The 27,838-nt window shown below is 55.6% G+C and overlaps 2 protein-coding genes across 2 annotated transcripts; both read right to left on the bottom strand.

The window, feature by feature from the left end:
- Positions 1-13,320: 13,320 nt before the first annotated feature.
- Positions 13,321-20,523, bottom strand: TRIM11 (tripartite motif containing 11). Its single transcript, XM_080803912.1, has 6 exons — positions 19,864-20,523; positions 18,549-18,644; positions 18,119-18,349; positions 15,140-15,162; positions 14,951-15,051; positions 13,321-14,598 (listed from the first exon to the last, which is right to left on the bottom strand). The coding sequence occupies exons 1-6, from the start codon at positions 20,269-20,271 to the stop codon at positions 14,051-14,053; spliced, it is 1,407 nt and encodes a 468-aa protein (XP_080660038.1). The 5' UTR covers positions 20,272-20,523; the 3' UTR covers positions 13,321-14,050.
- An 868-nt stretch (positions 20,524-21,391) lies between these two features.
- Positions 21,392-27,191, bottom strand: TRIM17 (tripartite motif containing 17). Its single transcript, XM_080804663.1, has 7 exons — positions 27,102-27,191; positions 25,387-25,820; positions 24,654-24,749; positions 24,016-24,246; positions 22,596-22,618; positions 22,404-22,504; positions 21,392-22,117 (listed from the first exon to the last, which is right to left on the bottom strand). Exons 2-7 carry the CDS (start codon positions 25,813-25,815, stop codon positions 21,570-21,572), a joined length of 1,428 nt encoding a protein of 475 aa, XP_080660789.1. The 5' UTR covers positions 25,816-25,820; positions 27,102-27,191; the 3' UTR covers positions 21,392-21,569.
- Positions 27,192-27,838: the final 647 nt, after the last annotated feature.

Below are 27,838 nucleotides of genomic sequence, written 5' to 3' on the forward strand. Positions count from 1 at the left end.
GTCAAAACCACAACGAGGTATCACCTCACACTAATGGGGATGACTGTGTTGAAGCAATCACCACCCGGAAAAGAACAAGTCTTGGCAAGGCTGTGGAGAGAGGAGAACTCCTGTGCATGGTTCATGGGAACCTGAAATGGCCCAGTTCTAATGTCAAACAATATGGAGTTTCCTTAAAAATCTAAAACTAGAATTACCATATGATTTAGCAATTCCACCTCTGGGTATGTGTCCCCAAGATTGAAAATGGATCTCAAAGGGATATTTGCCCAACTATGTTCACTGTAGCATTACTTACAATAGCCAAGAGGTAGAGAAAACCTGGATGGCAATGGGAACATGAATGGATAAAGCAAATGTGGTCTGTACATAGGGATGGAATACTATTCAGCCACAGAAGAGAAGGAAATCTTGACACCTGCTACTACATGGATGAGCCTTGAGGACATTATCCCAGGTGAAATAAGTCAGACACAAAAAGATAAATACTGCATGAATCTACCTCTGTGAGCTATCTAAAGTAGTCAAACTCTTAGAAACAAGAAACTGAATGGTAGCTACCAGCAGCATAAGGGTCGGGGAATGGAAAGTTGTTGTTCAATGGGTATAGAATTTCAATCTCACCAGAAAAAAAATGTCTCCTGTGTACATAATTAATACTACCACACTGTCCACTTAAAAAGGTTAAGATGGTAAATTTTGTTATATGTTTTTAGTCCTATTAAAAAAACATTGGTAGGTGTGATTTCAGTTATATGTAGAATTAAAGAAACAAAACCAAAGAGCAAAGGGGAAAACAAAAGAGAGAGAAAGGGGCAAACCAAGAAGCAGACTCTTAGCTATAGGGAACACACTGATGGTTACCACTGGGGAGGGGGTGGGGGATGTGTGAAATAGGTGATGGGATGGAAGGAGGGCTCTTGTGAAGAGCACTGGATGTTGCACAGAAGTGCAATATTGAATCACTATATATTGTGCACCTGAAACTAATATTATACTGTATGTTAACTAAGTGGAATTTAACTAGCCCCCCAAAAGATCAGTAGGCACCTCAATACAAAAATAACATGATTTAAAAGTATGGTAACAATGATACATATAGACCCATATAGATGAAAATGAACAAAATAGAGACCATTAGTAAGAAGGTAGAAATTAAAACAGGAAACAGATACCATCCTTCCAAAATGAAGATGAAATAATGATATTCCTGGATATACAAACACAGAGAGAATTTGTTTTGAGCTGACTTGTCTTTTTTTTTTTTAAATTTATTTTTTTTTATTTATTTATTTGACAGAGAGAAATCACAAGTAGGCAGAGTAGCAGACAGAGAGAGGGAGAAGCAGGCTCCCCGCTGAGCAGAGAGCCCGATATGGGGCTTGATCCCAGGACCCTGGGATCATGACCTGAGCCGAAGGCAGAGGCTTTAACCCACTGAGCCACCCAGGTGCCCCTGAGCTGACTTGTCTTACAGGGAATCCTAAAGGACATCATTCAAGCTGAAGGAAATTTACCCCAAAGAAACTCAAATCTACATGAAGAAATGAAAGGCACAGTGAAAATAATTATATAGGTAGATATAAAAGACAACATCAATAAAATCTGCTCTTAACTGATTTAGGAAACAACCACATAAAACTGTAATTAAAAATCCTACTGTTGGAGGCCAGGGAACTGGGGTTGCTCAGTCAGTTAAGCGTCTGCCTTCAGCTCAGGTCGTGATCTTGGGGGCCTGGGATCAAGCCCCGCATCAGGGTCCCTGCTCAGCAAGGAGTCTGCCTCTCCCTCTCCCTCAGCTTGTGTTCTTTCTTGCTTCCTCACTCTCTCTCTCCCAAATAAATAAATAAAATCTTAAAAAAAATCTTAGTGCTTGGATGATAACAAATATTTAGCGTATATAAGAATAAAAGCACACAGAATGGGGGTGGGAATGGAGCTATACTGGAGGGAGAAATTGACACCAGACAGTGTTGTTAATCTAGAGGAAGAAATGAAAAGTACTCAAAATGATAAATATGTGGGTTAATGTAAAAGTCTCTTTGAAAATGTTTCTCTTTTTTTCTCTTACCGTCTTTAAAATACCTAAGATTATATAAAGCAATAATGATAACATTACATCATTAGGGCTAAACATATAGGCACATCTATCTATCATTTATCAATCTATCCATTGTCTCTCTCTCTCTCTCTCTCTTTTTTTCATCGTCTTTCTATCTACACACACAAGAAGGGAGAGTGAATGGACTTACAATGAATAAAAACTTCCACATTTTTCTGGAATTGTGATAAATTGCGATGCATATTGTAATCCCATAAGCAACCAGTAAGAACCAATGGAAAAAAAATTATTAAAACGGACCACTGGAAAATATTTATTTAATATAAAAGAAACTGGTAAAGGAGCACAGAGTAACACAAAAGACAGGACATAGAAAATAAATAGCAAAATGACAGACCTGTATAAAGCAATTTAAAATAATACTAAATGAGAGTTCATCAAATACTCCCATTAAAAGGCAGAGATTGGAGGAGTCAAGATGGCGGAGAAGTAGTAGGCTGAGACGACACCGGGTAGCAGGAGATCAGCTAGACAGCTTATCTAACCATTGCGAACACCTACAAATCCAATGGGAAATCGAAGAGAAGAAGAGCAACAATTCTAGAAACAAAATCAATCACTTTCTGAAAGGTAGGACCTGCGGAGAAGTGAATCCAAAGGGACGGGAAGATAGACCGCGGGGGGAGGGGCCGGCTCCCGGCAAGCGGCGGAGCAACGGAGCACAAAATGGGGACTTTTAAAAGTCGGGTCCACGGAGGGACACCCCTCCAGAGGCTAAACCGGGAGAAGCCCATGCGGGGTCAGCGTAACCCCAGGTCTCGCAGAGTCACAGAAGGACCGGGGGTATCTGAGTGTTGCAGAGCTCGCAGGTATTAGAGTGGGGAAGCCGGCTACGGAGACAGAGCCAAGGAGTGAGCTCTCAGCCCGGGGTTACCTTGAACCGGTCACAGGCTGGGTTAGCTCGGAGCGTGGCCGGAGGCCAGGGAGACGGGAGCGATTGAGCGCTTTTCTCTGAGGGTGCACTGAGGAGTGGGGCCTTGAGCTCTCGGCTCCTCCGGGCCAGAGATTGGGAGGCCGCCATCTTCATTCCCGTCCCCCGGAACTCTACGGAAAGCGCTCAGGGAACAAAAGCTCCCGAAAGCAAACCTGAGCGGATTACTTAGCCCGGCCCCTGGCAAGGGCGGTGCAATTCCACCTGGGGCAAAGACACTTGACAATCACCACAACAGGCCCCTCCCCCAGAAGATCAACAAGAAACCCAGCCAAGACCAACTTCACTCACCAAGGAGAACAGCGGAATTCGAGAGGAGAAAGCAAATCTTATCTGGACAAAATGACAAGGTGGAAAAACTCACCACAAAAAAAAGAACAAGAGGCAGTACCAAAGGCTGGGGACCTAATCAATATGGACATTGGTAATATGACAGATCTAGAGTTCAGAATGATGATTCTCAAGGTTCTAGACGGGCTTGAAAAAGGCATATAAGATGTTAGAGAAACCCTCTCCGGAGAGATAAAAGCCCTTTTCTGGAGAAATAAAAGAACTAAATTCTAACCAAGTTGAAGTAAAAAAAGCTATTAATGAGGCGCAATCAAAAATGGGAGCTCTTACTGCTAGGACAAAGGAGGCAGAAAAAAGAATTAGTGACATAAAAGACCAAATGACAGACGATCAAGAAGCTGAGCAAAAGAGAGACAAACAAATACTGGACCACGAGGAGAGAATTCGAGAGATAAGCGACACCATAAGACGACACAACATTAGAATAATTGGGATTCCAGAAGAAGAAGAAAGAGAGAGGGGAGAAGAAGGTATATTGGAGAGAATTATTGGAGAGAATTTCCCTAATATGGCAAAGGGAACAAGCATCAAAATCCAGGAGGTGCAGAGAACCCCCCTGAAAATCAAGAAGAATAGGTGCACACCCCGTCATCTAATAGTAAAATTTACAAGTCTTACTGACAAAGAGAAAATCCTGAAAGCAGCCCGGGAAAAGAAGTCTGTAACATACAAGGGTAAAACATTAGATTGGGGGCGCCTGGGTGGCTCAGTGGGTTGGGCCTCTGCCTTCAGCTCAGGTCATGATCCCAGGGTCCTGGGATCAAGCCCCGCATTGGGCTCTTTGCTTAGCAGGGAGCCTGCTTGCTCCTCTCTCTCTGTCTGCCTCTCTGCCTACTTGTAATCTCTGTCTGTCAAATAAAATAAAATCTTTAAAAAAAAACCATTAGATTGGCAGTGGACTTATCCACAGAGACCTGGCAGGCTAGAAAGAACTGGCATGATATATTCAGAGAACTAAACAAGAAAAACATGCAGCCAAGAATACTATATCCAGCTAGGCTATCCTTGAAAATAGATGGAGAGATAAAAAGCTTCCAGGACAAACAAAAACTGAAAGAATTTGCAAACACCAAACCAGCGCTACAGGAAATATTGAAAGGGGTCCTCTAAGCAAAGGGAGACCGTAAAAGTAGTAGGTCAGAAAGAAACAGAGACAATATACAGTAACAGCCACCTTACAGGCAATACAATGGCACTAAATTCATCTCTCTCAATAGTCACCCTGAATGTGAATGGGCTAAATGCCCCAATCAAAAGACACAGGGTATCAGAATGGATAAAAAAAACAAAACCCATCAATATGCTGCCTACAAGAAACCCATTTTAGACCCAAAGACACCTCCAGATTTAAAGTGAGGGGGTGGAAAACAATGTACATGCTAATGGACATCAGAAGAAAGGTGGGGTGGCAATCCTTTTATCAGATCAATTAGATTTTAAGCCAAAGACTATAATAAGAGATGAGGAAGGACACTATATCATACTCAAATGGTCTGTCCAACAAGAAGACCTAACAATTTTAAATATCTATGCCTCTAACATGGGAGCAGCCAACTATATAAACCAATTATTAACAAAATCAAAGAAATACATTGACAGTAATACAATAATAGCAGGGGACTTTCACACTCCCCTCACTGAAATGGACAGATCATCTAAGCAAAAGGTCAAAAGGAAGTAAAGGCCTTAAATGACACACTGGACCAGATGGACATCAAAGATATAGTCAGAACATCCTATCCCAAAATAACAGAATACACATTCTTCTCTAGTGCACATGGAACATTCGCCAGAATAGATCATATCCTGGGTCATAAATCAGGTCTCAACCAGTATCAAAAGATTGGGATCATTCCTTGCATACTTTCAGACCACAATGCTCTGAAGCTAGAACTCAATCACAAGAGGAAATTTGGAAAGAACGCAAATACATGGAGACTAAACAGCATCTTTCTAAAAAATGAATGGGTCAACCAGGAAATTAAAGAAGAATTGAAAAAATTCATGGAAACAAATGATAATGAAAACACAATGGTTCAAATCTGTGCGACACAACAAAGGCAGTCCTGAGAGGAAAATATATTGGTACAAGCCTTTCTCAAGAAACAAGAAAGGTCTCAAATACGCAACCTAACCCTACACCTAGAGGATCTGGAGAAAGAACAACAAAGAAAGCCTAAACCCAGCAGGAGAAGAGAAATCACAAAGATCAGAGTAGAAATCAATGAAATAGAAACCAAAAAAACAATAGAACAAATCAACGAAACTAGGAGCTGGTTCTTTGAAAGAATTAATAAGATTGACAAATCTTATTTGTCAGACTTATCAAAAAGAAAAGAGAAAGGACGCAAATAAATAAAATCATGAATGAAAGAGGAGAGATCACAATCAACACCAAAGAAATAAAAAAAACTGTACGAACATACTATGAGCAACTCTATGCCAAGAAATTCGACAATCTGGAAGAAATGGATATATTTCTAGAGACATATAAACTACCACAACTAAACCAGGAAGAAATAGAAAACCTGAACAGACCCATAACCAGTAAGGAGATCGAAACAGTCATCAAAAATATCCAAACAAAAGTCCAGGGCCAGACGGCTTCCCAGGGGAATTCTACCAAACATTTAAAGAAAAATTAATTCATATTCTCCTGAAACTGTTCCAAAAAATAGAAATGGAAGGAAAACTTCCAAACTCATTTTATGAGGCCAGCATCACCTTGATCCCAAAACCAGACAAGGATCCCATCAAAAAAGAGAATTACAGACCAATATCCTTGATGAACACAGATGCGAATATTCTCACCAAAATACTGGCCAATAGGATCCAACAGTACATTAAAAGGATTATTCACCACGACCAAGTGGGATTTATTCCAGGGCTGCAAGGTTGGTTCAACATCCGCAAATCAATCAATGTGATACAATACATTAATAAAAGAAAGAACAAGAATCATATGATACTCTCAATAGATGCTGAAAAAGCATCTATTTGACAAAGTGCATTCCTTCCTGATTAAAACTCTTCAAAGTGTAGGGATAGAGGGCACATACCTCAATATTATCAAAGCCATCTATGAAAAACCCACTTCAAATATCATTCTCAATGGAGAAAAACTGAAAACTTTTCCGCTAAGGTCAGGAACATGGCAGGGATGTCCGTTATCACCACTGCTGTTCAACATAGCACTAGAAGTCCTAGCCTCAGCAATCAGACAACAAAAAGAAATTAAGGGCATCCAAATCGGCAAAGAAGAAGTCAAACTATCACTCTTTGCAGATGATATGATACTATATGTGGAAAACCCAAAAGACTCCACTCCAAAACTGCTAGAACTTGTACAGGAATTCAGTAAAGTGTCAGGATATAAAGTCAATGCACAGAAATCAGTTGCATTTCTTTACACTAACAACAAGACAGAAAAAAGAGAAATTAAGGAGTCACTCCCATTTACAATTGCACCCAAAACCATAAGATACCTAGGAATAAACCTAACCAAAGAGGCAAAGAATCTATACTCAGAAAGCTATAAAGTACTCATGAAAGAAATTGAGGAAGACACAAAGAAATGGAAAAATGTTCCATGATCATGGATGGGAAGAACAAATATTGTGAAAATGTCTATTCTACCTAAAGCAATCTACACATTTAATGCAATCCCTATCAAAATCCCATCCATTTTTTCAAAGAAATAGAACAAATAATCCTAAAATTTATATGGAACCCGAAAAGACCTCGAATAGCCAAAGGAATATTGAAAAAGAAAGCCAAAGTTGGTGGCATCACAATTCCAGACTTCAAGCTCTATTACAAAGCTGTCATCATCAAGACAGTATGGTACTGGCACAAAAACAGACGTATAGATCAATGGAACAGAATAGAGAGCCCAGAAATAGACCCTCAACTCTATGGTCAACTAATCTTCGACAAAGCAGGAAGGAATGTCCCATGGAAAAAAGACAGCCTCTTCAACAAATGGTGCTGGGAAAATTGTACAGCCACATGCAGAAAAATGAAATTGGACTATTTCCTTATACCACACATGAAAATAGACTCAAAATGGATGAAAGACCTCAATGTGAGAAAGGAATCTATCAAAATCCTTGAGGAGAATGCAGGCAGCAACCTCTTTGACCTCAACCGCAGCAACTTCTTCCTAGGAACATCGCCAAAGGCAACAGAAGCAAGGGCAAAAATGAACTATTGGGACTTCATCAAGATCAAAAGCTTTTGCACAGCAAAGGAAACAGTGAACAAAACCAAAAGACAACTGACAGAATGGGAGAAGATATTTGCAAACGACATATCAGATAAACGGCTAGTATCCAAAATCTATAAAGAGCTAAGCAAACTCAACAGCCAAAGAGCAAATAATCCAATCAAGAAATGGGCAGAGGACATGAACAGACATTTCTGCAAAGAAGACATCCAGATGGGGGCACCTGGATGGCTCAGTGGGTTAAGCCTCTGCCTTCGGCTCAGGTCATGATCTCGGGGTCCTGGGATTGAGCCCCGCGTCGGGCTCTCTGCTCAGCAGGGCGCCTGCTTCTCTCTCTCTCTGCCTATCTCTCTGCCTACTTGTGATCTCTCTCTCTCTGTCAAATAAATAAATAAATAAAATCTTAAAAAAAAAAAAAAAAGAAGACATCCAGATGGCCAACAGACACATGAAAAAATGCTCCACATCACTTGGCATCAGGGAAATACAAATCAAAACCACAATGAGATACCACCTCACACCAGTCAGAATGGCTAAAATGAACAAGTCAAGAAATGACAGATGCTGGCGAGGATGCGGAGAGAGGGGAACCCTCCTACACTGCTGGTGGGAATGCAAGCTGGTGCAACCACTCTGGAAAACAGTGTGGAGGTTCCTCAAAAAACTGAAAATAGAGCTACCCTGCGATCCAGCAATTGCACTACTGGGTATATATCCTAAAGATACAAACGTGGTGCTCCGAAGGGGCACGTGCACCCGAATGTTTATAGCAGCAATGTCCACAATAGTCAAACTATGGAAAGAACCTAGATGTCCATCTACAGATGAATGGATCAAGAAGATGTGGTATATATACACAATGGAATACTATGCAGCCATCAAAAGACATGAAATCTTGCCATTTGCGACAACGTGGATGGAACTAGAGGGTATCATGCTTAGCGAAATAAGTCAGTCGGAGAAAGACAACTATCATATGATCTCCCTGATATGAGGAAGTGGAGATGCAAGGCGGGGGGGTTGGGGGGAGGTAGGAAAAGAAAAAATGGAAAGATGGGATTGGGAGGGAGACAAACCATAAAAGACTCAATCTCAAGAAACAGACTGAGGGTTGCTGGGGGGAGGGGGACGGGAGAGGGTGGTGGGGAAATGGACATTGGGGAGGGTATGGGCTATGATGAGTGCTGTGAAATGTGTAAACCTGACGATTCACAGACCTGTACCCCTGGGGATAAAAATACATTATATGTTTATTAAAAAATTTTTTAAAAAGGCAGAGATTCTCACCAAGCAAAAAAGCAAAATAAACAAATAAAAGTTGCATTTACAAGAGACTAGTTTAAAGAGACTAGTTTAAATTAAGACAGAATAGATTAACATGTAAAAAAAAGACAAAATAGATTAAAATCAAAAGCCTGAGAAATGATACACCTGTGAAGTCTCTTATGGTTAATGAGAGCTGAACTGCTTATAATCAAAGAATAGAAAATAAAGTATAAAACAAAGTGCTACTGTAAAAAGAGGAACAGTTTATAACAATAAAAATTCAATTTATTGCAGAGAAATGACAATGATAAACATATATGCACCTGGTAACAGAGCCTCAAAACTCACAAGGCAAAAACTGACAGAATGAAGGGAGACACTTGAACAATAGTGGCTGGAGATATCAGTGGCCTTCTCCCAATAATGGACAGAAAAACTACAAAACCATCAGCAAGAATATAGAATCAGCCCACATTGTCAAGCAACCTGACAAATCTGGAGGTATGCTTACTGTGTTGTCTTAGATTCTAGATTGGTCTATCTGGCACTCAGCACAGTGCCATTGTATCAACTATATTTTCTTATCTCGTGCATTTTTCATGCTCTGGCATTTATGTCCTCTCTGAGTGGGGGAAGGACAATCCCTATCCAGGTTAGCAAAGTCTTAGAGACAGCAAAGGGCTCTTCTTTCAGAAGCAAATTTTCCAATGGAGAGTCTGCCACCAGCTATCAACTCTCACACACTAAGCCACTATGCCCCCTGCCTGCCCTGAATCCACACAGGGCCAGGTACCAGACAACCAGGCCCAAGGGCCCACAGCCCACCCGAATTTCTCAAACCAGCTAAGCAAAGCTGTTTGCCCTGTCCTGCCTTGTCCTGCCGGTGGAAACTAAGGTGAACACTCTGCCCCCCCCCCTTCATTCCCTTCTGCCTCCTACCCAAACTGCTGCGTCCCTATGTGGTCCTGGGTGGTGTGGTGGGCCCCTTTCTCTGGAGAGATTTCAGTAATAAATTCTTTCTGTGTTGTCACCAGTGAGTCACACTCATAAATTAAAATCCCGAGGGTACAAACACTGGTACAATAGAACAGACCACTGAATGGCAGCAGCATAGGCACTGCCCCTACGGTGCCCCTGGAACCTTGTCCAGGGGAGACCATGCCTCGGGCGACAGGACAGGGGACCGAGGCCGTCCAGCTCAGGCACACCTGGAACCTTCCCTAGGGGAGACCACGCCCCGGGCGACAGGACAGGGGACAGAGGCCCTCCAGCTCAGATGTCCCTCGAACCTTCTCTAGGGGAGACCACGTCCTGGGTGACAGGACAGGGGACAGATGCCCTCTAGGTCAGGTGGCCCGGGAACCAGGATAGGCATCTATCATGAAGATAATTAGAAAGTGCTTTGGGCTGGATGAAGATGGGAACCGACCATCAGTAGTAATGGGATGCGGGCAAATCAGCATAAAGGGAAATATACAGGCTCAAATGTCTGCGTTGGAACACAGGAAAAACCCGAAATCAACTTTAAGAAACAGAGATAAAGACAAGCGAACCAAACCCAAAGTGATCAAAACTGAGGGAATCATGACAAGGGTGGACATCACTGAAATTAAAAAAAAAAGAAAGAAAGAAAAAAACTGGAGAATACCAAATGATACAGAAAGTTTTACTTTGAAAACATCAAGATCATTGTGACAAAATGTGAATTTTACCGACCCAGAAAAGAAAAAAAAAGGGAAATCACGAAAATGAAAACTGGAAGAGGAGAAGCGTTCCTCGCGGAGCGGCGAATCGGAGCAGACCCCAAGGAGCAGCCGCACAGAAGGCGGCAGAAGGCGCCTGCCGCGCGGAGGCCCGGCTGGAAAGCGCCACGGAAGCTGGTCAGGGAAAGAGCGGTCCTGCGCGGGGCGCCGAAGCCGGGGGGGGGGGGCGGGGAAGCGAGCGCCCGGCCCGCGCGCACCACGCCGCAGCCCCGAGTCCGGCCGCACGAGGACCCCCCGGTTTGATTTACCCGGCCTGGAGTGTGCGCCTGAAACATCTGGATTCTAGGGCGTGAAAATTAGGCGGCGGTGCCAGGGTCGTCGGGAGAGGCGTGTGGCCTCGCAGGGCAGGGTCGGTGCAGAGGCGCCAGGCGCGGACTCAGGCGGGCGCACCAGCCGAGGGGACGTGCACGATCAGGGCGTGGGGAGCACGGAGGGACGCGGGAGAGGCGCGGATCCGAGGCAGGGACTGGAGGTACGCGAGGACAGGAGCATCTCGGAGGGTCCTAGGAGGGGTCCGGAGCCACGGAGGATGCGGGCGGTGCAGGGGCAGGGGATGGGGGTGGTGGCGCCTGGGCGGCGTGGGGCACGTCCGCCGGAGGCAGGGGTGGTGGGCGGGGCGGTGGCTCGCGGCGCAGGTGCGAGCGGGCTCTCCTCCCCGGACCTGGTCCTGCGGACCCTGGGGGAAGGGGGTGCACTGATGCGGGCGGGGCAGGGGCCGCTGAGGCCCGGGCGCGGGCGGGCTCCACGCCGGGAGCGAGTCCAGCGACGTGTGCGGAGTCACCCAGTGTGCGCGCGCAGCTGGTCAGGTGCGACCGGACCTCAGGCGGTGCTCGCGGGGACTCCGCCCTGCTGTCCCGAGGCCTGCGGTGAAGCGGGACATCTCTCTTCGCCCTGCGCCGCTGTCGGGTTAGACGCAGTAAGGTGACTCCAGGTGAGGGAACAGAAGGACTTTTGTCGGGAAAGACCGCCTTCTGGTTGCTCTACTGACCAGGTGGGGAAGGGGCTGCAGAGACTGACCTGCGGCCAGCCCCGGCGGGTCTGGCTGTACGTCCTGATTTTTTTTTTTTTTTTTTTTTTTTTTTTACCGTACTTCCTGATGCCCTAAGATTAGGGTAGGCGAGAGTAGGCGCCTGGTCCCGAATATTGTCTTCTTTCCATAGTCAGGACGCAGAGGGCCTCCTTCTCCTGTCGCCCTGCTTTCTCTCCCATCGCCCCATCTGATGACAGAGCCCACGGGAAGTGGGAAGCGAGAAGCGAGGCTTTGGGGCACGTCAGGAAGTGGTGAGCTGTATGTAGGGTTATTTTTGAAAGCCTCTAGATCGGCTGAGCACATCCCACACCCCACAGGCTCCGCACTGAGGTCCTTGCTTCACCCACCCCAGGACCCACACCTGCCAGGGTGAACCTCTCTGACGCGTCATCACCCACCCCCCATGGGGTGGGGGGCGTCAGCTCCCCAGTCAGGAGCGTGCATGCTCCTGGAGTCAAGCAGGTAGAGCACATGGGAAGAGCCAACGTGGGAATTTAGGGTGCATGGCTGTGAATATGCGTCCCTGCAGCTTATCCTGGCTCTCCCTGCTGAAGGGTGGCAGAGTACGCCAGCTGAAAACAGCCCACCAGGGCAGGATTATTATTTCCAGCTGGAGAGAGGGGAGAAGCAGGCGTCCCTCCTCTACCTCCCTAACAGCAGGACAAAGATTTGGGTGGCCCTGTCCTCTTCCTCCATGCCAGGGAGGGCTACCCACCACAGGAGAGAACTGTGTCCATCGGCCTGGACACCGCACTGCGGGCATCTACAGGATCCTACGAACTGGCCTTCCTCTACCACGGTCTGCCTCCACGTGGCTGGCGCCTTAAAGCCTAACGCCAGCCCCCTGGACAGCATCCTGTTCAACACACGAAGCTTCGTCCCAAGCTGCTACTCCTGAGTTCCTCCCTTTCCTCGGGTTACGTTACCCCCCGCCCCCCCCCCCCACCCCGTACATAAACTATGGGGGTCGAGACCTCGTGTTTCTACTGTTGATCTTGTATTACGGGGCTCTCAGTGAAGGCCTCAGGAGGGTGGAGGGTTCCCAACCTTGCACTGGCGCCTAGTGTGGCCTCAAGCTGTGGCCAGAGGGTCTGTCCTGGTGTCCTGCACGTGCCTGTGTGCTTGTGTGTGCTCCTACCCATGAAGGTGTCCCACCAGCTGGGTTTCTGGTGGCCATTGTGCAAGCCCCAAACCCTAACGGCCCAATCCTGCTCCTGGGGAAAACAGCCAGCATTGCCCCGATCTGGGAAGCGAGGCAGAGGGAAGGCGCTCGGGGAGGGGTGGGCAGCACGGCCAGGACCCAGCTCCACGGGGGGAAGCACCAGGCTTTGTAACTGGAAGGAACTGAAGGCAGCACGGGGTGTGTACATGCAGAACTGCAAAAACTCCGGAATGGGACAGTGATCATGGAACCAAGTACTCGGGAAAGTACCTAGTTACTGAACACAGTGGCCCATGCAGAGTAATTTTCTGGCTTTCTGAAAAAAACAAGGAAACAATTCCCCAGGCCGATGTGTGAAAGGAACATGCAGAAGAGCGCCCCTGACCTTACCCTTGGGGGTCCTGCCTCTCTGTCCCCGCAGCCCTCCCTGCTCCTGCATTTCCTCCCCTCCTCCAACGGGAGACAGTGCATTACAGACAACCTCAGTTTATTTCCGGCGAGAACAGTCCCTGCAATAAATAAAATCTCGGAGTACAAAGAAGCAGAAGCACACTTTTAGGAAGGGTGACAAAATGTGAACAAAGCAGACAAGTCCCAGACTCTAGCGAGGTGTGCATGGTGGGGGCTCTCTGAGGCCTCACCTGTCCCCAGGCACAGCAGGAGGGACAGGGTCCAGGTGTGCGGAGTTCTGGGCCGGGAGGCTCCCCGGCCAGCGAGGAGAGAATGTGAGGGTGACTTGAACCAGGGGTTCTCAGAGAGGAACCTCTCAGAGAGGAACCGGGGGCTTCAGTGCCTGCTCACCCTGGGGGCCCACATACTGGCCCCAGCCGAACCTTTGCGACGGGGCCCAAAGCCCCGAGCGGCATGTGCTGGGAGGAGATGGTGCTCGGGTGTCCTGCTCTCGGGCCTGTCTGCCAATCACCCAACCCACCCCGGTCCCGCTTCTCCAGGAGGAGAACTGCACACAGGTGCGCGGGCTTGGAGCTGCCTCCGGCAGCCGCTTTCTGGAGGAGCAGCTCCAGGGGCACAAGGCTCAGGACCTTGCGCTGGGGAGTGGGGGGCGTCCCCCTACAACGCACACGCGGGTACACACCTCCGGCAGCAAGCGCGCATCCGCTATCTGTGGTCTGTGCGGAGTGCTCCCCCACCTCGGAAGACAGCAGGAGCCGCCCAGGTTCTCAGCGGCAGTGGGGAGCCCCCTCACTGCGGAGCCAGGGCGTCCCCAGGCCCGCCTTTCGGCCTGCAGATGGTCATGGGGGTCGGGCTGCTGGACAGAGGCGAGAAAAGGGCCCGCAGGGTCCCTGAGAAGGGGGTCTCGGGGAAGGCGTACAAGAGGGAGCCGTCGGTGGCGCTGTAGAAGGACAAGTGTCCGGCCTCATAGTCCAGGAAGATGCCCACGCGCCGTGGCGGGTCCCGCAGGGGGGCGAAGGCCCGCTCTGACGAGTTATAGTAGCTGCCCAGGAACACCAGGATCCAAAAGCCGTTGCCCGCGAACAGCTCGCCCTTCTCTTTGCGGTTGGCGTTCTCCCTGCAGACGCCTAGCGCCCAGCTGGCCCGCTCCCCCACTTCCACCTCCCAGTAGTGGCGGCCAGAGGTGAGGGGCTCCCGGCCCAGCACACAGGGCCCGGGGTCGAACCGCTCAGGACTGTCGGGCAGCACCTGCCGCAGGTCCCCCCGGCGCACGCTCCTTCTGTCCTCCGACAGGACCAACTCGGGGTTGGCGGTGTCAGGGTCCAGGGTCACGTCCCCTGCAGGGTGAGCGGACGTCCCCTGTGAGCTGGCACCCTCTCTGAAAATATCCCCTAACGGCTTGTCCCTGCCATGTCTTCACCGCTCGGAAGGTTCTGGAAAGCAGTCCACGCCCCCGGCGATGCGCGCTCCCTTAGAGCTAACTAAGGGCTTCCGACAACTACCTCCCCACATCTTGTGCTACCTGGAGGCGGGCGGCAGGGCGCAGGCCTGGGGTCCACGCAGGTGCCCCAGCACTGGTTGAAACCCCCTTGGGGAGGGGTGACTCACCTCTGCACTTTCTGCCTAACAGCCCCCAACCCTGGGCTTCCCGGAAGCCGGAGCCTGGGCTCGCTCCGACCGCAGACCCACCTCGGAATCTGCGCAGGGCGTCCACCAGCCCCGGAACCCTGCACACTGTCCTCATCTCCATCGGCACCAGCTCCGGCGGCTGCAGCTTCACATCCTGGACCCTGCAGGGGCAGTGCGGGCGTCACCCCGAGGGTGGCCCCCCTGCACCCCACCCACCCACCTGCCCTGGGGAGAGGCCGCAGCTCCTACCTTCGCAGGGTGTCCCTGATGTCCTGTGGGAGAGAGACACACGGCGTCAGTGCCTGGCCCCGAAACCTGGGCCTCCCCACATCCTGGCCGCCAGTGCCCCCAGAACCTCACTCTGCCCGACACACGTGATCAGAACCCACCCGTGGGCTGCCCCCCAGTGCAGCTCAGACAAGGGGACCCTGGAAAGACTCTGGACACATCCAGCCCTGCGGACCCAGCCTCATTCCCTCAACACGCCTGGAAGATGAAGGGCGTTGGCTATGGACTCACCCACCCAGAGTCCCCAGCACCCCTGCAGGGTGGGACAGGTGGGCAGGGCCCTGGGCCCCCAGCAGGGAGCCATGCCTGTGCTGGCCTTGGGCCTCCTACCTCCTAGGGCTCACAGGTACCTGGCTGTCTGGGGTCTGCGGCCTCACCCGGTCCCACGCACCTGCCCACCTGCCCTCCCGGAGGCCCCCAACTCACACCCACCTTCCAGGTGAGGCCTCTCCACTTGGATGCCCCGCTCTCCCACAGGACACAAACAAGCATCTCCCTCAGCATCACGGACTGATCGTGTCCCTTGAATCTAAATGCCGGTGACCCAACCCCCAGGACTCAGAATGGGGCTGTGGTTGGAGATGGGGTCTTTACAGAGGTGGCTAAGGTTTAAGAAGGTCACCAGGGTGGGCCTGGATCCCGCAGTCCTTCTCAGAAGAGGACAGGGAGCAAAGACACACACAGGCAGCCAAGGGCGTGAGGACACCAGGAGGGGAGACCGCTCCAGAAAAAGTAGCTCCACCCAGGCCTGATCTGGGACTTCCAGACTCTAGGACCAGGAGGCAACACGTGTGTGTTGTTTAAATCCCAAGGCCTGTGCTATTTGTTATGCAGCCCGAGCTGACTAGGACATCCAATTACTTAAAACACTAGCTGCTGGTGTGCCTGGGTGGCTCAGGTCATAATCCCAGGGTCCTGGGATCGAGCCCCACATCGGGCTCTCTGCTCAGCAGGGAGCCTGCTTCGTCCTCTGTCTCTGCCTGCCTCTCTGCCTACTTGTGATCTCTGTCTGTCAAATAAATAAATAAAATCTTAAAAAAAAACAAAAAAACAAACACACACACTAGCTGCTGATGGGAAGTCTTGGGACTTTGCAGAACAACCCCTGAGAAGGGCTGGGACCTGGCTGGTCCACACGGGCAATCACAGGCAGCTCACCTACAGTGATTCCAACCACACGCCCACTATCAGGCCAGGCCTGGGGATGCAGAGGTAAGACGGGGTCCTACAGAGGGCTTCCCTTGAGGAGGGAGATCTGCACACACATGACCGATGGCCGTGTGTGGGCTGGTTGGCGGGAGGGTAGGACAAGACAACGGCAGGCCTCAAAGGAAAAGGGAAACTGCAGGCTTCTGCAGATACAGTCAGAGGACCAGTGCAGGACTGGAAAAGACACGTGCAAAGGGCCTGGGGCACAAGGAGCTTGGTGTGGGCAGTAGGCAAAGCAGAAACAGCCTGTTCTTGGTAGTTATGCAGGGTGGGTGGCCCACCCGGGGCACTGAAAAGGGACAGGCCAGACCCACTCAGGAATAGTGTGTGTGGATACACTGCACAAGACCCTCCGTGACCTGAAGGTCATGCAGGGGTCCGGACCTTAAGGAAAGAGCTTGGCCTCCATGTACCCTACCTGGCCCCTTTAGGAGACACACGTTTCTTTAGGAAAAGGTTCTCCACCTACACAGGGTGGCTTTAGGGCAAGCCTGGAAGGGAAGCTGGGATGCAGGGGTGTGGCCACCTGGAAGTCACCCAAACCCGCACTTCCTCTGTCTGAGGGCACACCCCCTGCTTGCCCCAGGTACCAGATGCCTGGCCACTCCCTGGGGCAGGCCTCCAGCTAACACAGGCCAGATGCTTATGGGCACAACTGACCTCCCTTATTCCCACCAGTAAACAGGGGGCTGCCCAGGGCTGCTCTCCTGCCCTTCCATGCAGGAGACCTCACCTCTACCCCCAGCACAGGCAAGGGGAGCCCTGGGGCTGGGGGAGGAGGGGAGGAGGGAAGGGCCTCCCTCGCCACCCAGGCAGAGACCCAGGGCGAGGTGCTGTGAGCAGATGGGAGCAGTGAGGGGCAGTGGGGGCACAGATGGTCACTGTTAGTACAAAATCCAGAGGGGCAGCCGGCCAGCCGAGACCACCCACGCACTGGGACATCTCAGGGAAGACCCCCAAGTCCCGCTTCATGCAGGCCTGGGATTCTCATCCCTCCTGCAGGGCCAACCTCTCCTCTTTCCAGAACCTCCAGTTCTCTGGCTTCTCCAGCAGCACTCACTTCTCCTGACCATCTTGGCGGGCCACCCAGTCCCCACCTCACTGACCACAGCCTACTCTGTCCACCTCCCTCACTCCCCGCCAGACTCTCGCCTGGGGTTCTTCCTCTTCCCTAGACTGGAATCCGCTGGAAGTCTCGGCAGCGGGGTGAAGGACCAAGTTCAAACCCCGGGAGAGCAGCCAGGAGCCTCTGCCTGGCCCCTGACGATCCTCTAGGCTCTGGGACTTCCCCCCCCGTGGGAGGTGCCCTGGGCTGCACAGCGGCCTCACTCCCGCCCAGGGCCAAGAGTCAGGAGCCAGGCAGAGCCTCCGGAGGACATGGGGCCGATACAGGACTCCCATGGGACACCTGCTGGCCTTTCTTCTCCATATACTGGACCTGAACCTTTGGAGTCAGCCTGGTGACCCATGGACCCTGGATGCCACCAAGCACGTGGCCTGGTCAGAGCGCAAACAGACTCCAGGACAGGAAGCCATTGCTGGTAGAGTTCAGGGTCGGTACCCACTTCCCGAGACCCGCAAGCACACCTGCAGAGGCACACCTGGGACCCCTGCCCTAGCTCCCCTGCCCCAGCTTGCCCAGGTGGGCGAGCCTGGACCTCCGGGGCTGCACCAGGATCCTGCCCCACCCGGAGCCCCCACAGGCCCACCCCGGAGCGCGGAGCGGCTCACCTGCAACAGCCCCAGTGCTGGCAGCTGGCAGCGCCCCTCCAGCTCCGCAATGAGCTCGGCCAGCCGGGCGCTCTGCTGGCCCAGGCGGGCAGCGCTGTCCCGGAGCGGAGGCAGCACCTCCAGCTCCTCCTCCTCGAGCCTCTGCAGCAGGCGCTGCTCCTCCTCGGCGAGCAGCCGACGCAGCCGCTCGAACTCCGCCAGCACGTTCTGCCGCTGGCTGTCCACCATCTTCTGCAGGGGCGACTGAGGGCTCAGGTCCTGTCCCGCCCCTACCCCATGCCCGGCCCCGCCCCCAACGGGGGTTCCCTGCAGGGTGTGGAACCCTGATCCCTCTGCGGGAGCAGCGTGAGGCTCAGGGCCGCAGTGTCCCTCCGCAGGGCTCAGGGGCCGGCCGCTCCCCACCCGCTCCCTCGGGCACTGGGCCACCTGCCTGCCACAGGGCGCAGGTCTCCTCAGCCTGGGCCTGGAACAGCAGCGCGTCCTCCATCTGCTTCCGCAGGTGCTCCAGGGACTTTTCCAGCTTCCCCTGCGGGACAGTGAGACAAGAGTGACCTCTGCGGTGTGGGCCTGGGCCCTACTCCGGTCACCGGTCCACCGTGGCTGAGCCGGAGGTCAGCTGGCAGGATCGCAGTCCTGGCACCACACGCAGACAACCTCAAAGGAGCCAGCGAGGGCCACAGCCCAGAACCCCAGGCCCCTCGCCTGTATTTCGTCTCCTGGCCTCCCCGGAATCCCGGCCCCCTACTTCTCCAGGCCTGCTCTGGGCTCTCTGGAGGGTCCTGGCCTGCGCAGCTGCATCTGGACTTCTAGCTGGACCCAGGCCTGAGAGGTGGTGCTTTCGGGTCAGCCCCCCAGGGCATGCAAATGGAGGCACAGCCCTGGGTGGGGGGAGGGGCAGGTAAGGAGCCCCTTTGGTATCCCAAGGACAAAGACCAGCTAGGCACCAGGGGAGTGAAGGGGGTCGGGATGTGCCTCCCCAGGGTAGGCCACTTGCACACACACCACGACTATTTGGAACTGAAGCAAGTGGGGAACAGCAGACACGGGAAGGGCCCTCTGCCTCCTCCTCTCTGCCTCTCCCTGTCTGTACCAGGAAGGGGGACCACACGCACCTAAGACGACTCTTTGTCACAGATGAGTCTGACTGGACAGACTTTCCTACCGAGACAACCCTGATTTTCCATCAGTTTCCAACCCCTCCCATATTCCCTACTTCTCTCTGGCCAAGGAAGCCCCAATCTCATTTTCGTCTAGGTGCTTCTCCCCAGTTCATCACTCGATGTTAAAATAGAACATAAGCTCGGTCTAACTGCGTTTCCACTTCTCTGTGAAGCCCCTTGTACCACATGAGATTTAAAAGGCTCGTAAAATGATGCGTTTTTTTCACTCGTTACTCTGCCTTTGTTGATTTACACGCCTCATACACAGAATCTAAGAGGTTAGAGAAAAAGGTGAGGGGTAAGCGCTGCCTCAAGGGGCTGTTTCAGGCCAGCTGCGAGGAGCTTTCTCCCGCTCTAAGCTCCACCCCGGCCAATGGTCAGTCCCACCCGCCGGGTCCCCCGTAGACCCCCCCCCATGGGAAGTCACAGCGGGACCCGCCCCTCGCAGAGAGCACGCCTCTCCCTGATCTCCAGGCTGGTGCCCCACAGGAGGGTGCGGGTTTGGGACTGGCTGCGCGCAGCCGGGAGCGAGGGCCCCGCGTCCCCCACCCCAGCCCGGGCCCCCGGCCAGGCCCGGCCCCGCACCTTGAGGTCTTCCGCCGCGTCCTGCAGCGGGCGCACACGGTGCGTCCAGTGCTCCCCCGAGCGCTCGCAGGCCGCGCACAGCAGGCGCAGCTCGTCGCCGCAGAAGGCGGCCAGCGGCTCGCGGTGCGCGGCGCACACCCCCTGCGGGACGGGCGACGGCGGGTGCAGGCGCCGCGCCATCTCGGCCATCTTGGCGAGCGGGCGGTTGGGCCGCAGGTTCCTCTGCGGGGACAGCTCGCGGCACTCGGGGCAGGCGTACGGGCCCTCGGGCTGGCCCCAGCAGCGCCGGATGCACTCGCGGCAGAAGTTGTGGCCGCAGTCGGTCATCACCGGGTCCGTGAAGTAGTCGAGGCAGATGGCGCAGGTGGCCTCCTCCTGGAGGTTGGTGGACAGGTCGGGGGCGGCCATGGCGCCGCTGGGGCGGAGGAAGGCGGCGCTGTCGGCCGTGGGCCTCCGCGGCCGGGATCTGGACAGCGCGCGGGGCCGCGGGGGCTCCGGGGCCGGGATCTGGACAGCGCGCGGGGCCGCGGGGGCTCCGGGGCCGGGATCTGGACAGCGCGCGGGGCCGCGGGGGCTCCGGGGCCGCGGCGCGCGGGGCTCCGGGGCCGCGGGGCACAGAGGTCGGGGGACGCGGGGCGCACGGCTCCCCTACGCCGACAGGAAGAGCCGCCGCGGCGGAAGCAGGAAGCAGCTGGTTTCCGGGAGGGGGAGGGGGACAACCCGCTGACGCCCCGGATTGGCCGCGGCCTGTCACGCGCGGCCCGCGGGCCGGACGGCACTGGAGGCTGTTCGCCGGCTGACCTCGCGGCGCTGCTGCCGCGGCCCCCGCGTGCGGTGGGAGCCCTGGGGTCACGTCGCCTCGCGTCCCGACCCGCTGCGGACCCGGGCCGACGGGGCGCCCGGCGCCTTCACTGGCTTCCCCGCGCAGCACAGAGACTGCGAGGACGAGGGCGCCCTGAGGCAGCGCTGGCGAGCCCCAAGCCGTGTCCCGTGCGCCCCTGGACCAGGCACGAGCTGGATGCGTGCAGGGAGGGGCTCTGGCCTCGTTGCGGGAAGGCACGCGCTGACTGGGGTTCTGGGGTACCCGGCCGGCCACGGGGCTGTGAATGCGCCTGGAAGTGCGGAGAGCGGCGGGTGGAAAGGAGTCCCTCCCACCCGTGACGCCTGCTCCGAACTGCGCCCCGGCTTGTGCGACGCAACGGCTGGAGGGCTCTGAGGTTTTTAGGGACTCGGTTTGCAGAGTTTCGTTTTCCCATCACCGCCCCTCCCCTCCCCCCTTTGCTGCAAGGTGCAAACACTGAGTGTTTGGAAGACAGAGCAGGTGGGCCCTGGAGGCCGTGGCTCTCTGTGTGGTAACCCGAAGCACGGCGGGGCCAGTCCTCTGGCTCCATTCCTAGGTGGGCGCGCGTACCCCAGAGCTAGCGCATCACACGCGCCTGGGGCTGAGTGTCCTTTCTTGGAATCGGTCCACTGGGGAGCTCAGCGGCTGTCCAAGTTTCCTTCATGAAACGCGTGCGAATATAGCCTCTTATCATTAACTGCTTTAATCAGGATTACGTTTCATTTTAGTGAAAGTTTCTTGCAGGGCTGGGGGCTCGCCAAGGTGCCGGCAGACAGACAGAAACCTGGCAGGTGGCCTGCGCTGAGCTGCGCCGTCCCACCTTCCCAGGAAACTGGGGCCGCCCACGCTGCCCCAGCCTCTGCCCCTAGCCCTTCACCCACAGGGTCACTGTAGAGATGACCATCTGGCCTGATTTGGGGGCCCCGAGGCAGAAGAAGGGCTGCAGGGGGCCGGAGAATTCACGCTGGGCGTAGGTGTGCAGGTGGGAGCCATCCCTCAGGTTGTAGAAGGACACCTCCCCCGCCTCGAAGTCCAGGAAGACCCCCACGTGGCTGGGGGGCTCGGCCAGCGTGACCGGGGTTGGGGCAGCCATGACGGGCAGGTACTTCTTCCCTTTGCACAGCTGCACCACCCAGAACCCATTTTCGGGGGACTTGGGGACCTTGTCCCTGCGGCTCACGTTGTCCCTGCACACGCCCAGGGCCCAGAGCGCGTCGCCCGTGAGGTTCATGCCCACCTCCCAGTAATGCCTGCCGGAAGAGAAGGTCTGCTGGCCCACGGCGCAGGGGTAGGCCAGGAATCGGTCCTTGCTGGGGGGCACGGCCCCCAGGGGCGGCGTCAGGTAACGCCTCTGCCGGCTCTCATACAGCAGGAGGTAGGGGTACGCAGTGGTGGGGTCGGGCACCACATCCTCTGCAGACAGGCCCGGGCCGTGGGGAGAGAGCGCCGGTCATCCCTGCTGTCCCCCACCGGCCCCTAGGCCTCCCCCAGGAGACTGGGTCCCTGTGCGTATTGGTGGTGCTACGGAGAAGGAGCCAGGGGTCCGTGTGGGCGTCTCCACCTGGGTCGCCACAGGGACACAACGGAAAGCACGCCCTGGAGCAGCAGGTCGGGACAACTGTCGCCCCCATTGCGGGCTCCCTCGGAGTGACCAGGGGCGGGGCAGCAAGTCGTCCCGCGCCCCTGGGCCCCTGCTTACCTTGAAAACTCTTGAGCACCTCTATCTGCCCCGGGACCCTGCAGACGGTCCTCAGCACGGTCGGGGTAGCCTCTGGGTACTGGACACTCAGGCTGTTCTTCCTCCAGTGGACACAGGTCTCACTGTCCCCGCTGGCCCCATGCGAAGCCCTCCCTGTGCCCATCACTGCCTCCCCCGCAGGTGGCCGCCTACCTGCTCAGGAGCTCCTTCATGTCCTACAAAGCAGGAAGGGGGTGGGGGGGGGAGATGGGCAGGACCTCGTTAGGGTTGGGGGCGTCATGTCTGCATTTCCCGTCTGCAGAGCTGGAAGGACTTCAGGGTGCTTTCCCAAGGCCCTGTACCCACTTGTGGGCCATCCCCCTGTCGTGGCTGCACGCGGGAAGCCTCCACCTCTGGCAACCAGGCCTCCTGCTCTCCCCCCTTGGAAGCTGTCGGCTCACGAGTGACGGCGGTGGGGGGACATAACCCCCAGCCATCAAATGGGGCCTTTGGTACTTTAGCTCGGCCTTGAGTGAGTCACGTGTCCGTGTACTCTCCTGCAGACCAGCTGCTTTTTAATAGTAGACAAAGCGCTCCCCAACATTTGGGCAATTGTCTAGTCTGTCACCCACAGGAGGCAGTTTCCTGGGCACAAAGCCCACGGGAGGTCAGGACAACAGGCAAACGTGGGGACTGACTCAGGCAAACAGGACCACCCAGCGCCCCGCAAGTGGCCTCTGCCTCTGGTGTGTAAACATGCCCGTGCGTGCATGTGTGTGTGTGCGTGCGTGCATGCACGCGTGGGGAATCCTGTCTGCTGCCAGGGATTCCGTCGCTCCCTGTGCTTGACACCTGTCCCACTTGTGGGGCACCATAGCCCCCTGTGGTCAGGCCCTCGTTGGGCCGCCTGGGCCCTGCCTTTGGTCCTGTCCTGCCGGCAGTCGCATGAGTCCCTCCTGCCTGCAAAGTCATGGGTGCCTATCTGGGCCAGCGTGTCTATGCCCCACATCACCACGCTGACCACAGCTGCCCCAGGCCGCCTCCCTGCAGGCCTGGAGCCTGGGCACACTGTCTTCCAAATGCATACGCCTCAGCCCCAAGCCCCAGGGTCTCAGAAGGCAGCTGTACTTGGAGACGAGGCCTTTACAGAGGTGGTTATGGTGACTAGGGTGGGCCCTGATCCCGTAGGATGCGTGCCCTGCAGGAAGAGGAGATGTGGACCCAGAAACACACAGAGAACACAGTTTCCACAGTGTAGTGGTCATAACGTTCGCCTCACACACAGGGAACACAGCTGTCCGTGACGGGGAGGAGAGAAGCCTGCCGAGGAGCCCGTGCTGCCCACCCCGGGAACGCAGACGCCCAGCCCCCAGGCCCCCGGGAGAATATCCGTCCGCTGCGTCAGCCTCAGGCCTGTGGTCTTTGCCACTCAGCCTTGGCTGACCTCGTCAGAGCCTTTCCTGCAGTGGTGCGGGCGGAGGTACAAGGACAGCACACGTGGGCCTGAGCCCTTCCCGCACGCCCAGGTGACCAGGGGTGCTGAGAACTTCCCCTCCTCCCCCCACCCAGGCCAGCAGCGTGCTGAGATCTCCCCCTCCCCTGCCAGGCCAGCAGGGGTGCGGTCGAGCCTCACCTGCAGCATCTGCAGGGGTGCGTGCTCGTTCCTGTCCTCCAGCTGCAGCAGCAGCCTCTCCAGGGCGTGGCTCTGCCTCTCCAGGGTGGTCGAGCTCTCCTGCAGCTTGGCCACCACCTCCTCCTCCTCCTCCTTCAGGGCCTGCAGGACACGCTGCTCCTCCTCCACAAGGAGGAGGCCCATCTTTCGAAACTCCGCCAGGATGCGCTGTCTCTGCTCCCTAACCTTCACCTGCAGGGGGTGGGGGGGGGCAGACGTGAGGACCTGCTGCCCTCGATGTCCTCTCCCTTCCTGGCCGGCTGCACCCACCAGCTTGGATGCTGGCCTCCTCCTGGCCCTGGGCTCTGATGACCCACAGAAAAGCCCTCCTGGGAGGGCTGGGAGCATTCGTGGGGTCGCCTGGGGGGTCCCCACCACCTGCGTGCCCTTGTTCCTGTGTCTGTGACTCGGCCAGCCTGTGCTGACCTCAGGTTCTCTGTCCTGATTCTGGTGGGACTCTGAGCTTGGCATGTGTGTTCGCAACGTCCGTCCCCCTATCGAGGGCTCATGCAGGCCCTGCGGGGGCTCTGGGGTCTCAGGCCAGGCTCTCCCACCCCGCAGGGCTGCTGTGAGCACCCACCCTGGCCCCCAGCACCTGCCTGCCACTCAGCCAAGGCCTGTTTCTCCCTGGCCTGCAGCTTCTCCGTCTTCATAAACTCCTCCCGGAAGTGCCCCATGTCCGCCTCCAGCTTCAACTGTGGGACACACAGGCCGCGGGATTGGGGTCTGAGGCCCCTCACTCCTGGGCATCTGGGTGATGCCCCCAGAGGCTCACCCCCCAGGAACACCAGGAGGGGGGCTGCGGGTGGACACACGCCTCCCAAAACATGCCCCTTTGTGAAGAGGGTTGTTTGGGCTGGAGCCGGCTGAGGATGATCGCCTCAGAGAGGCACCTTCCCAGGCCCGCCCTCCCCTAGGATCCAGACTGCTGAGCAGGGAGAGGTGCCGCGACCCCCCTCTCCTGGGAAGTTTCACGGTCCAACAGGGAGAAGGACCATGGGGGGTGATGAGGTCACCGGCGTGGAGCGCCCCACACCGGGATTCGTGCCCTCGCACCTCCTGCCCAGTGCCCGGCGAGGACACAGGGCAGAGCCAGCCGCCGGGAACCGGTGCTGCTGGAGCCCTGACTGGAGGGACCGGGGCAGGGCCTCCGTCAGCCAGGACTTCCCAACAGCTGTGACCCAGCCCCCTGCGTTGTCGCAGGAGCGTGCGGACGCTTCGGTCACCTGGTCCCACACTTGGGCTGTCCCTTACGGCAGCCGTTCTCCCGCCAGCCTCCTGACGCATGCCCTTGGCCTCCATGTGCACCCCCCTCCCCGAGCCTGGACGCACCCTGTACTCCTGCACAGCCTCCTCGATGGGGACCACCCTGTGGGGCCGGTGCACCCGGGACTCCCTGCACACGACACAGATGGGGCTCTGGTCGTCCTCACAGAAGAGCTTCAGCAGCTCCTGGTGCGCCCTGCACAGGTCCCGGCTCTGGAAGGCCGGGTGCTGCCTCGCCATCTCGGCCACCTTGGTCAGCAGGCGGTTGGGCCGCAGGTTCCTTTGAGGGGACAGCTCGCGGCACTCGGGGCAGGGGAAGGAGCCCCGCCGCTTCTTGCCCCCTTTCCTGCTCTTGGCCTTCTCCCAGGTTAGCTGGATGCACTCCCGGCAGAAGTTGTGGCCGCAGGCCGTCATCACGGGGTCCGTGAAGTAGTCGAGGCAGATGGAGCACGTGGCCTCCTCCTGCAGCTTTCTGGCAAGTTCCAGGGCATCCATGTCTCCTGGGGAAGGAGCAGGAGATCCCTCATACCCTCTGGCGGAGAGCCCTGTCTTTGGCCGGCCCCACCCATGTTAGGGAAAATCATGCTAAGTTGGTTCAGTGTGCCCCCGCAATAGGAGGTTCCTCAGCCCCCCACGGACCTGTCTAGAGCAAGAATCCTGTTAGGCCCATCTGGCAAGAATCCCTCTCCCCATGCCACCTCTTAGTGACTTTCCATCACTGACCTCCCCACCCCCTGCTCTTTGGCCATAAATCCCCACTTGTCCATCCAATGTTGAGATGAGCCAGTTCTCCACTGGGATCTCTTTCCCCCTATTGCAATAACCGTGAAAAAACCTCATTTGTAGAAACAACCCCGGTTTCTGCTGTTCTAACTGCGGACTGACTCTGGTCTTCCTTGACAAGGTGTGGTGCAGAAAAGTCATGTGTGCGTGCATGCACAGAACAGAGAGATGTGAACACAGGTCCAACTGCAGACACACACAGTATACACACATGCATACATGCAGCATACACGTGCAAGCACACATGGTGCGCACACATGCATGCAAAGACAGTTACACACATGCACAGAGCACGTACAGTGCACATACCGTATACATATGTGCATGCACACATGTATCCACACATGCATAGAGAGCAACCATACGTATACCCACACATACATGCACACGTGTCCACACACGCATGCACAGTATCCACACACGGGGCTCATACACCTGCGCACACACTCTGGGGTACCAGTACCCCGACCTCGTGCTTCAGAGGCCCAAACCCCCTACTCAGGTCACAGGCGGCTGCTGGAACCGTGCTAGAGGCTGGACGTGCACACCGCTCCTGGGCTGCACGCACTGCCCCAGCTCCCGGCTGGGCAGTCCTCTGAAGTGATGGACGCTGGCAGCCTCACACCGACCACGGGCCCTGAGGGGTTCCCTTTATCGGAGCTGACCCCTGCAGAGGCTAGAGCTCAGCCTCCCCCTCAGCTCTCAGCCGCAGGAGACGCACTGCCGCGCCCCCGACAGAAGAGGGGTAAGCGCGGCAGTCCGGGCGTCGGGGGTTCCGCTCAGGATGCACGGGGGTGGGGGAGCCGCCCAAGGACCCAGGCCAGTGAAGACCGACAGGCCCCCCTCCGTCCGGGGATGCTCTTCCGTAAATGCCGGGGAAACCGTCCACCGTCTGGGTCCCGTTGGTAACCATCTTCAAAGCGGGGTCTGCTGCTCGGGCAGCGGCGCCCACTGTGTGACCGCCGCTGGCCTGGGGGTCTTGAGGGACTGGTACTCACGGGGGAGGGGGCGGCCGGCCGCACTTCGAAGGGCGCAGGCAGCCAAGGGCGCAAACAGCTCCCCAGGAAAGCCTGCGCTGAAGACCTTCTGGGCGCGGGTGCGGGAGCGCAGGGGGCGGCCCGGGCCGGAGCTTTGTGGCGTCAGCAGGGGTGGGGGCGGCAGCAGGGGCGGGGCGGGGGGAGGCTAGCTATGGGGTGTGGGTTGTCAGCAGCCTGAGTGGGGGGTGGGGTGCGGAAGCCTCTTGACAGGCGAGGGCGAGCTCAGAGTTGGCCAGGGTGGGGGAAGGAGGTCTCTGGGTGGAGATAAAGGGGGTCGCCCCGTTGGGGGAGGTGAAGGGGTCTCTGGGGGAGATGAAGGGGGTCGCCCCGTTGGGGGAGGTGAAGGGGGTCGCCCCGTTGGGGGAGGTGAAAGGGTCTGGAGGGAATGAAAGGGGTCGCCCCATTGGGGGAGGTGAAGGGGTCTCTGGGGGAGATGAAGGGGGTCGCCCCGTTGGGGGAGGTGAAGGGGTCTCTGGGGGAGATGAAGGGGGTCGCCCCGTTGGGGGAGGTGAAGGGGGTCGCCCCGTTGGGGGAGGTGAAAGGGTCTGGAGGGAATGAAGGGGGATCGCCCCATTGGGGGTGGTGAAGGCGTCTCTGCGGGGGAGTTGATGCGTGGAGGTCAACGCGTTGAGGGAGGTGAGAGGCTCCTCCGCCAGTCCCACAGCGGCCGCACCTCTCCGGTGCACGCGTTAGTGGTC

Source organism: Martes martes (genome assembly GCF_963455335.1).
Source record: "Martes martes genome assembly, chromosome: 5".
Taxonomy (NCBI): Eukaryota; Metazoa; Chordata; class Mammalia; order Carnivora; family Mustelidae; genus Martes; species Martes martes.

What these genes read in the sequence shown, in the direction of transcription:
- TRIM17 (XM_080804663.1), bottom strand. Translation starts at nt 25,815, where the DNA reads ATGGATGCCCTGGAACTTGCCAGAAAGCTGCAGGAGGAGGCCACGTGC. An exon ending in AGGCTGTGCAGGAGTACAGG is followed by an intron (nt 24,750 to 25,386) that starts GTGCGTCCAGGC and finishes TGTGTCCCACAG; the next exon opens with TTGAAGCTGGAGGCGGACAT. An exon ending in AGGCCTTGGCTGAGTGGCAG is followed by an intron (nt 24,247 to 24,653) that starts GCAGGTGCTGGG and finishes CACCCCCTGCAG; the next exon opens with GTGAAGGTTAGGGAGCAGAG.
- TRIM11 (XM_080803912.1), bottom strand. Translation starts at nt 20,271, where the DNA reads ATGGCCGCCCCCGACCTGTCCACCAACCTCCAGGAGGAGGCCACCTGC. An exon ending in ATCAGGGACACCCTGCGAAG is followed by an intron (nt 15,052 to 15,139) that starts GTAGGAGCTGCG and finishes CTGCCCCTGCAG; the next exon opens with GGTCCAGGATGTGAAGCTGC. An exon ending in CGCCCTGCGCAGATTCCGAG is followed by an intron (nt 14,599 to 14,950) that starts GTGGGTCTGCGG and finishes CTCACCCTGCAG; the next exon opens with GGGACGTGACCCTGGACCCT.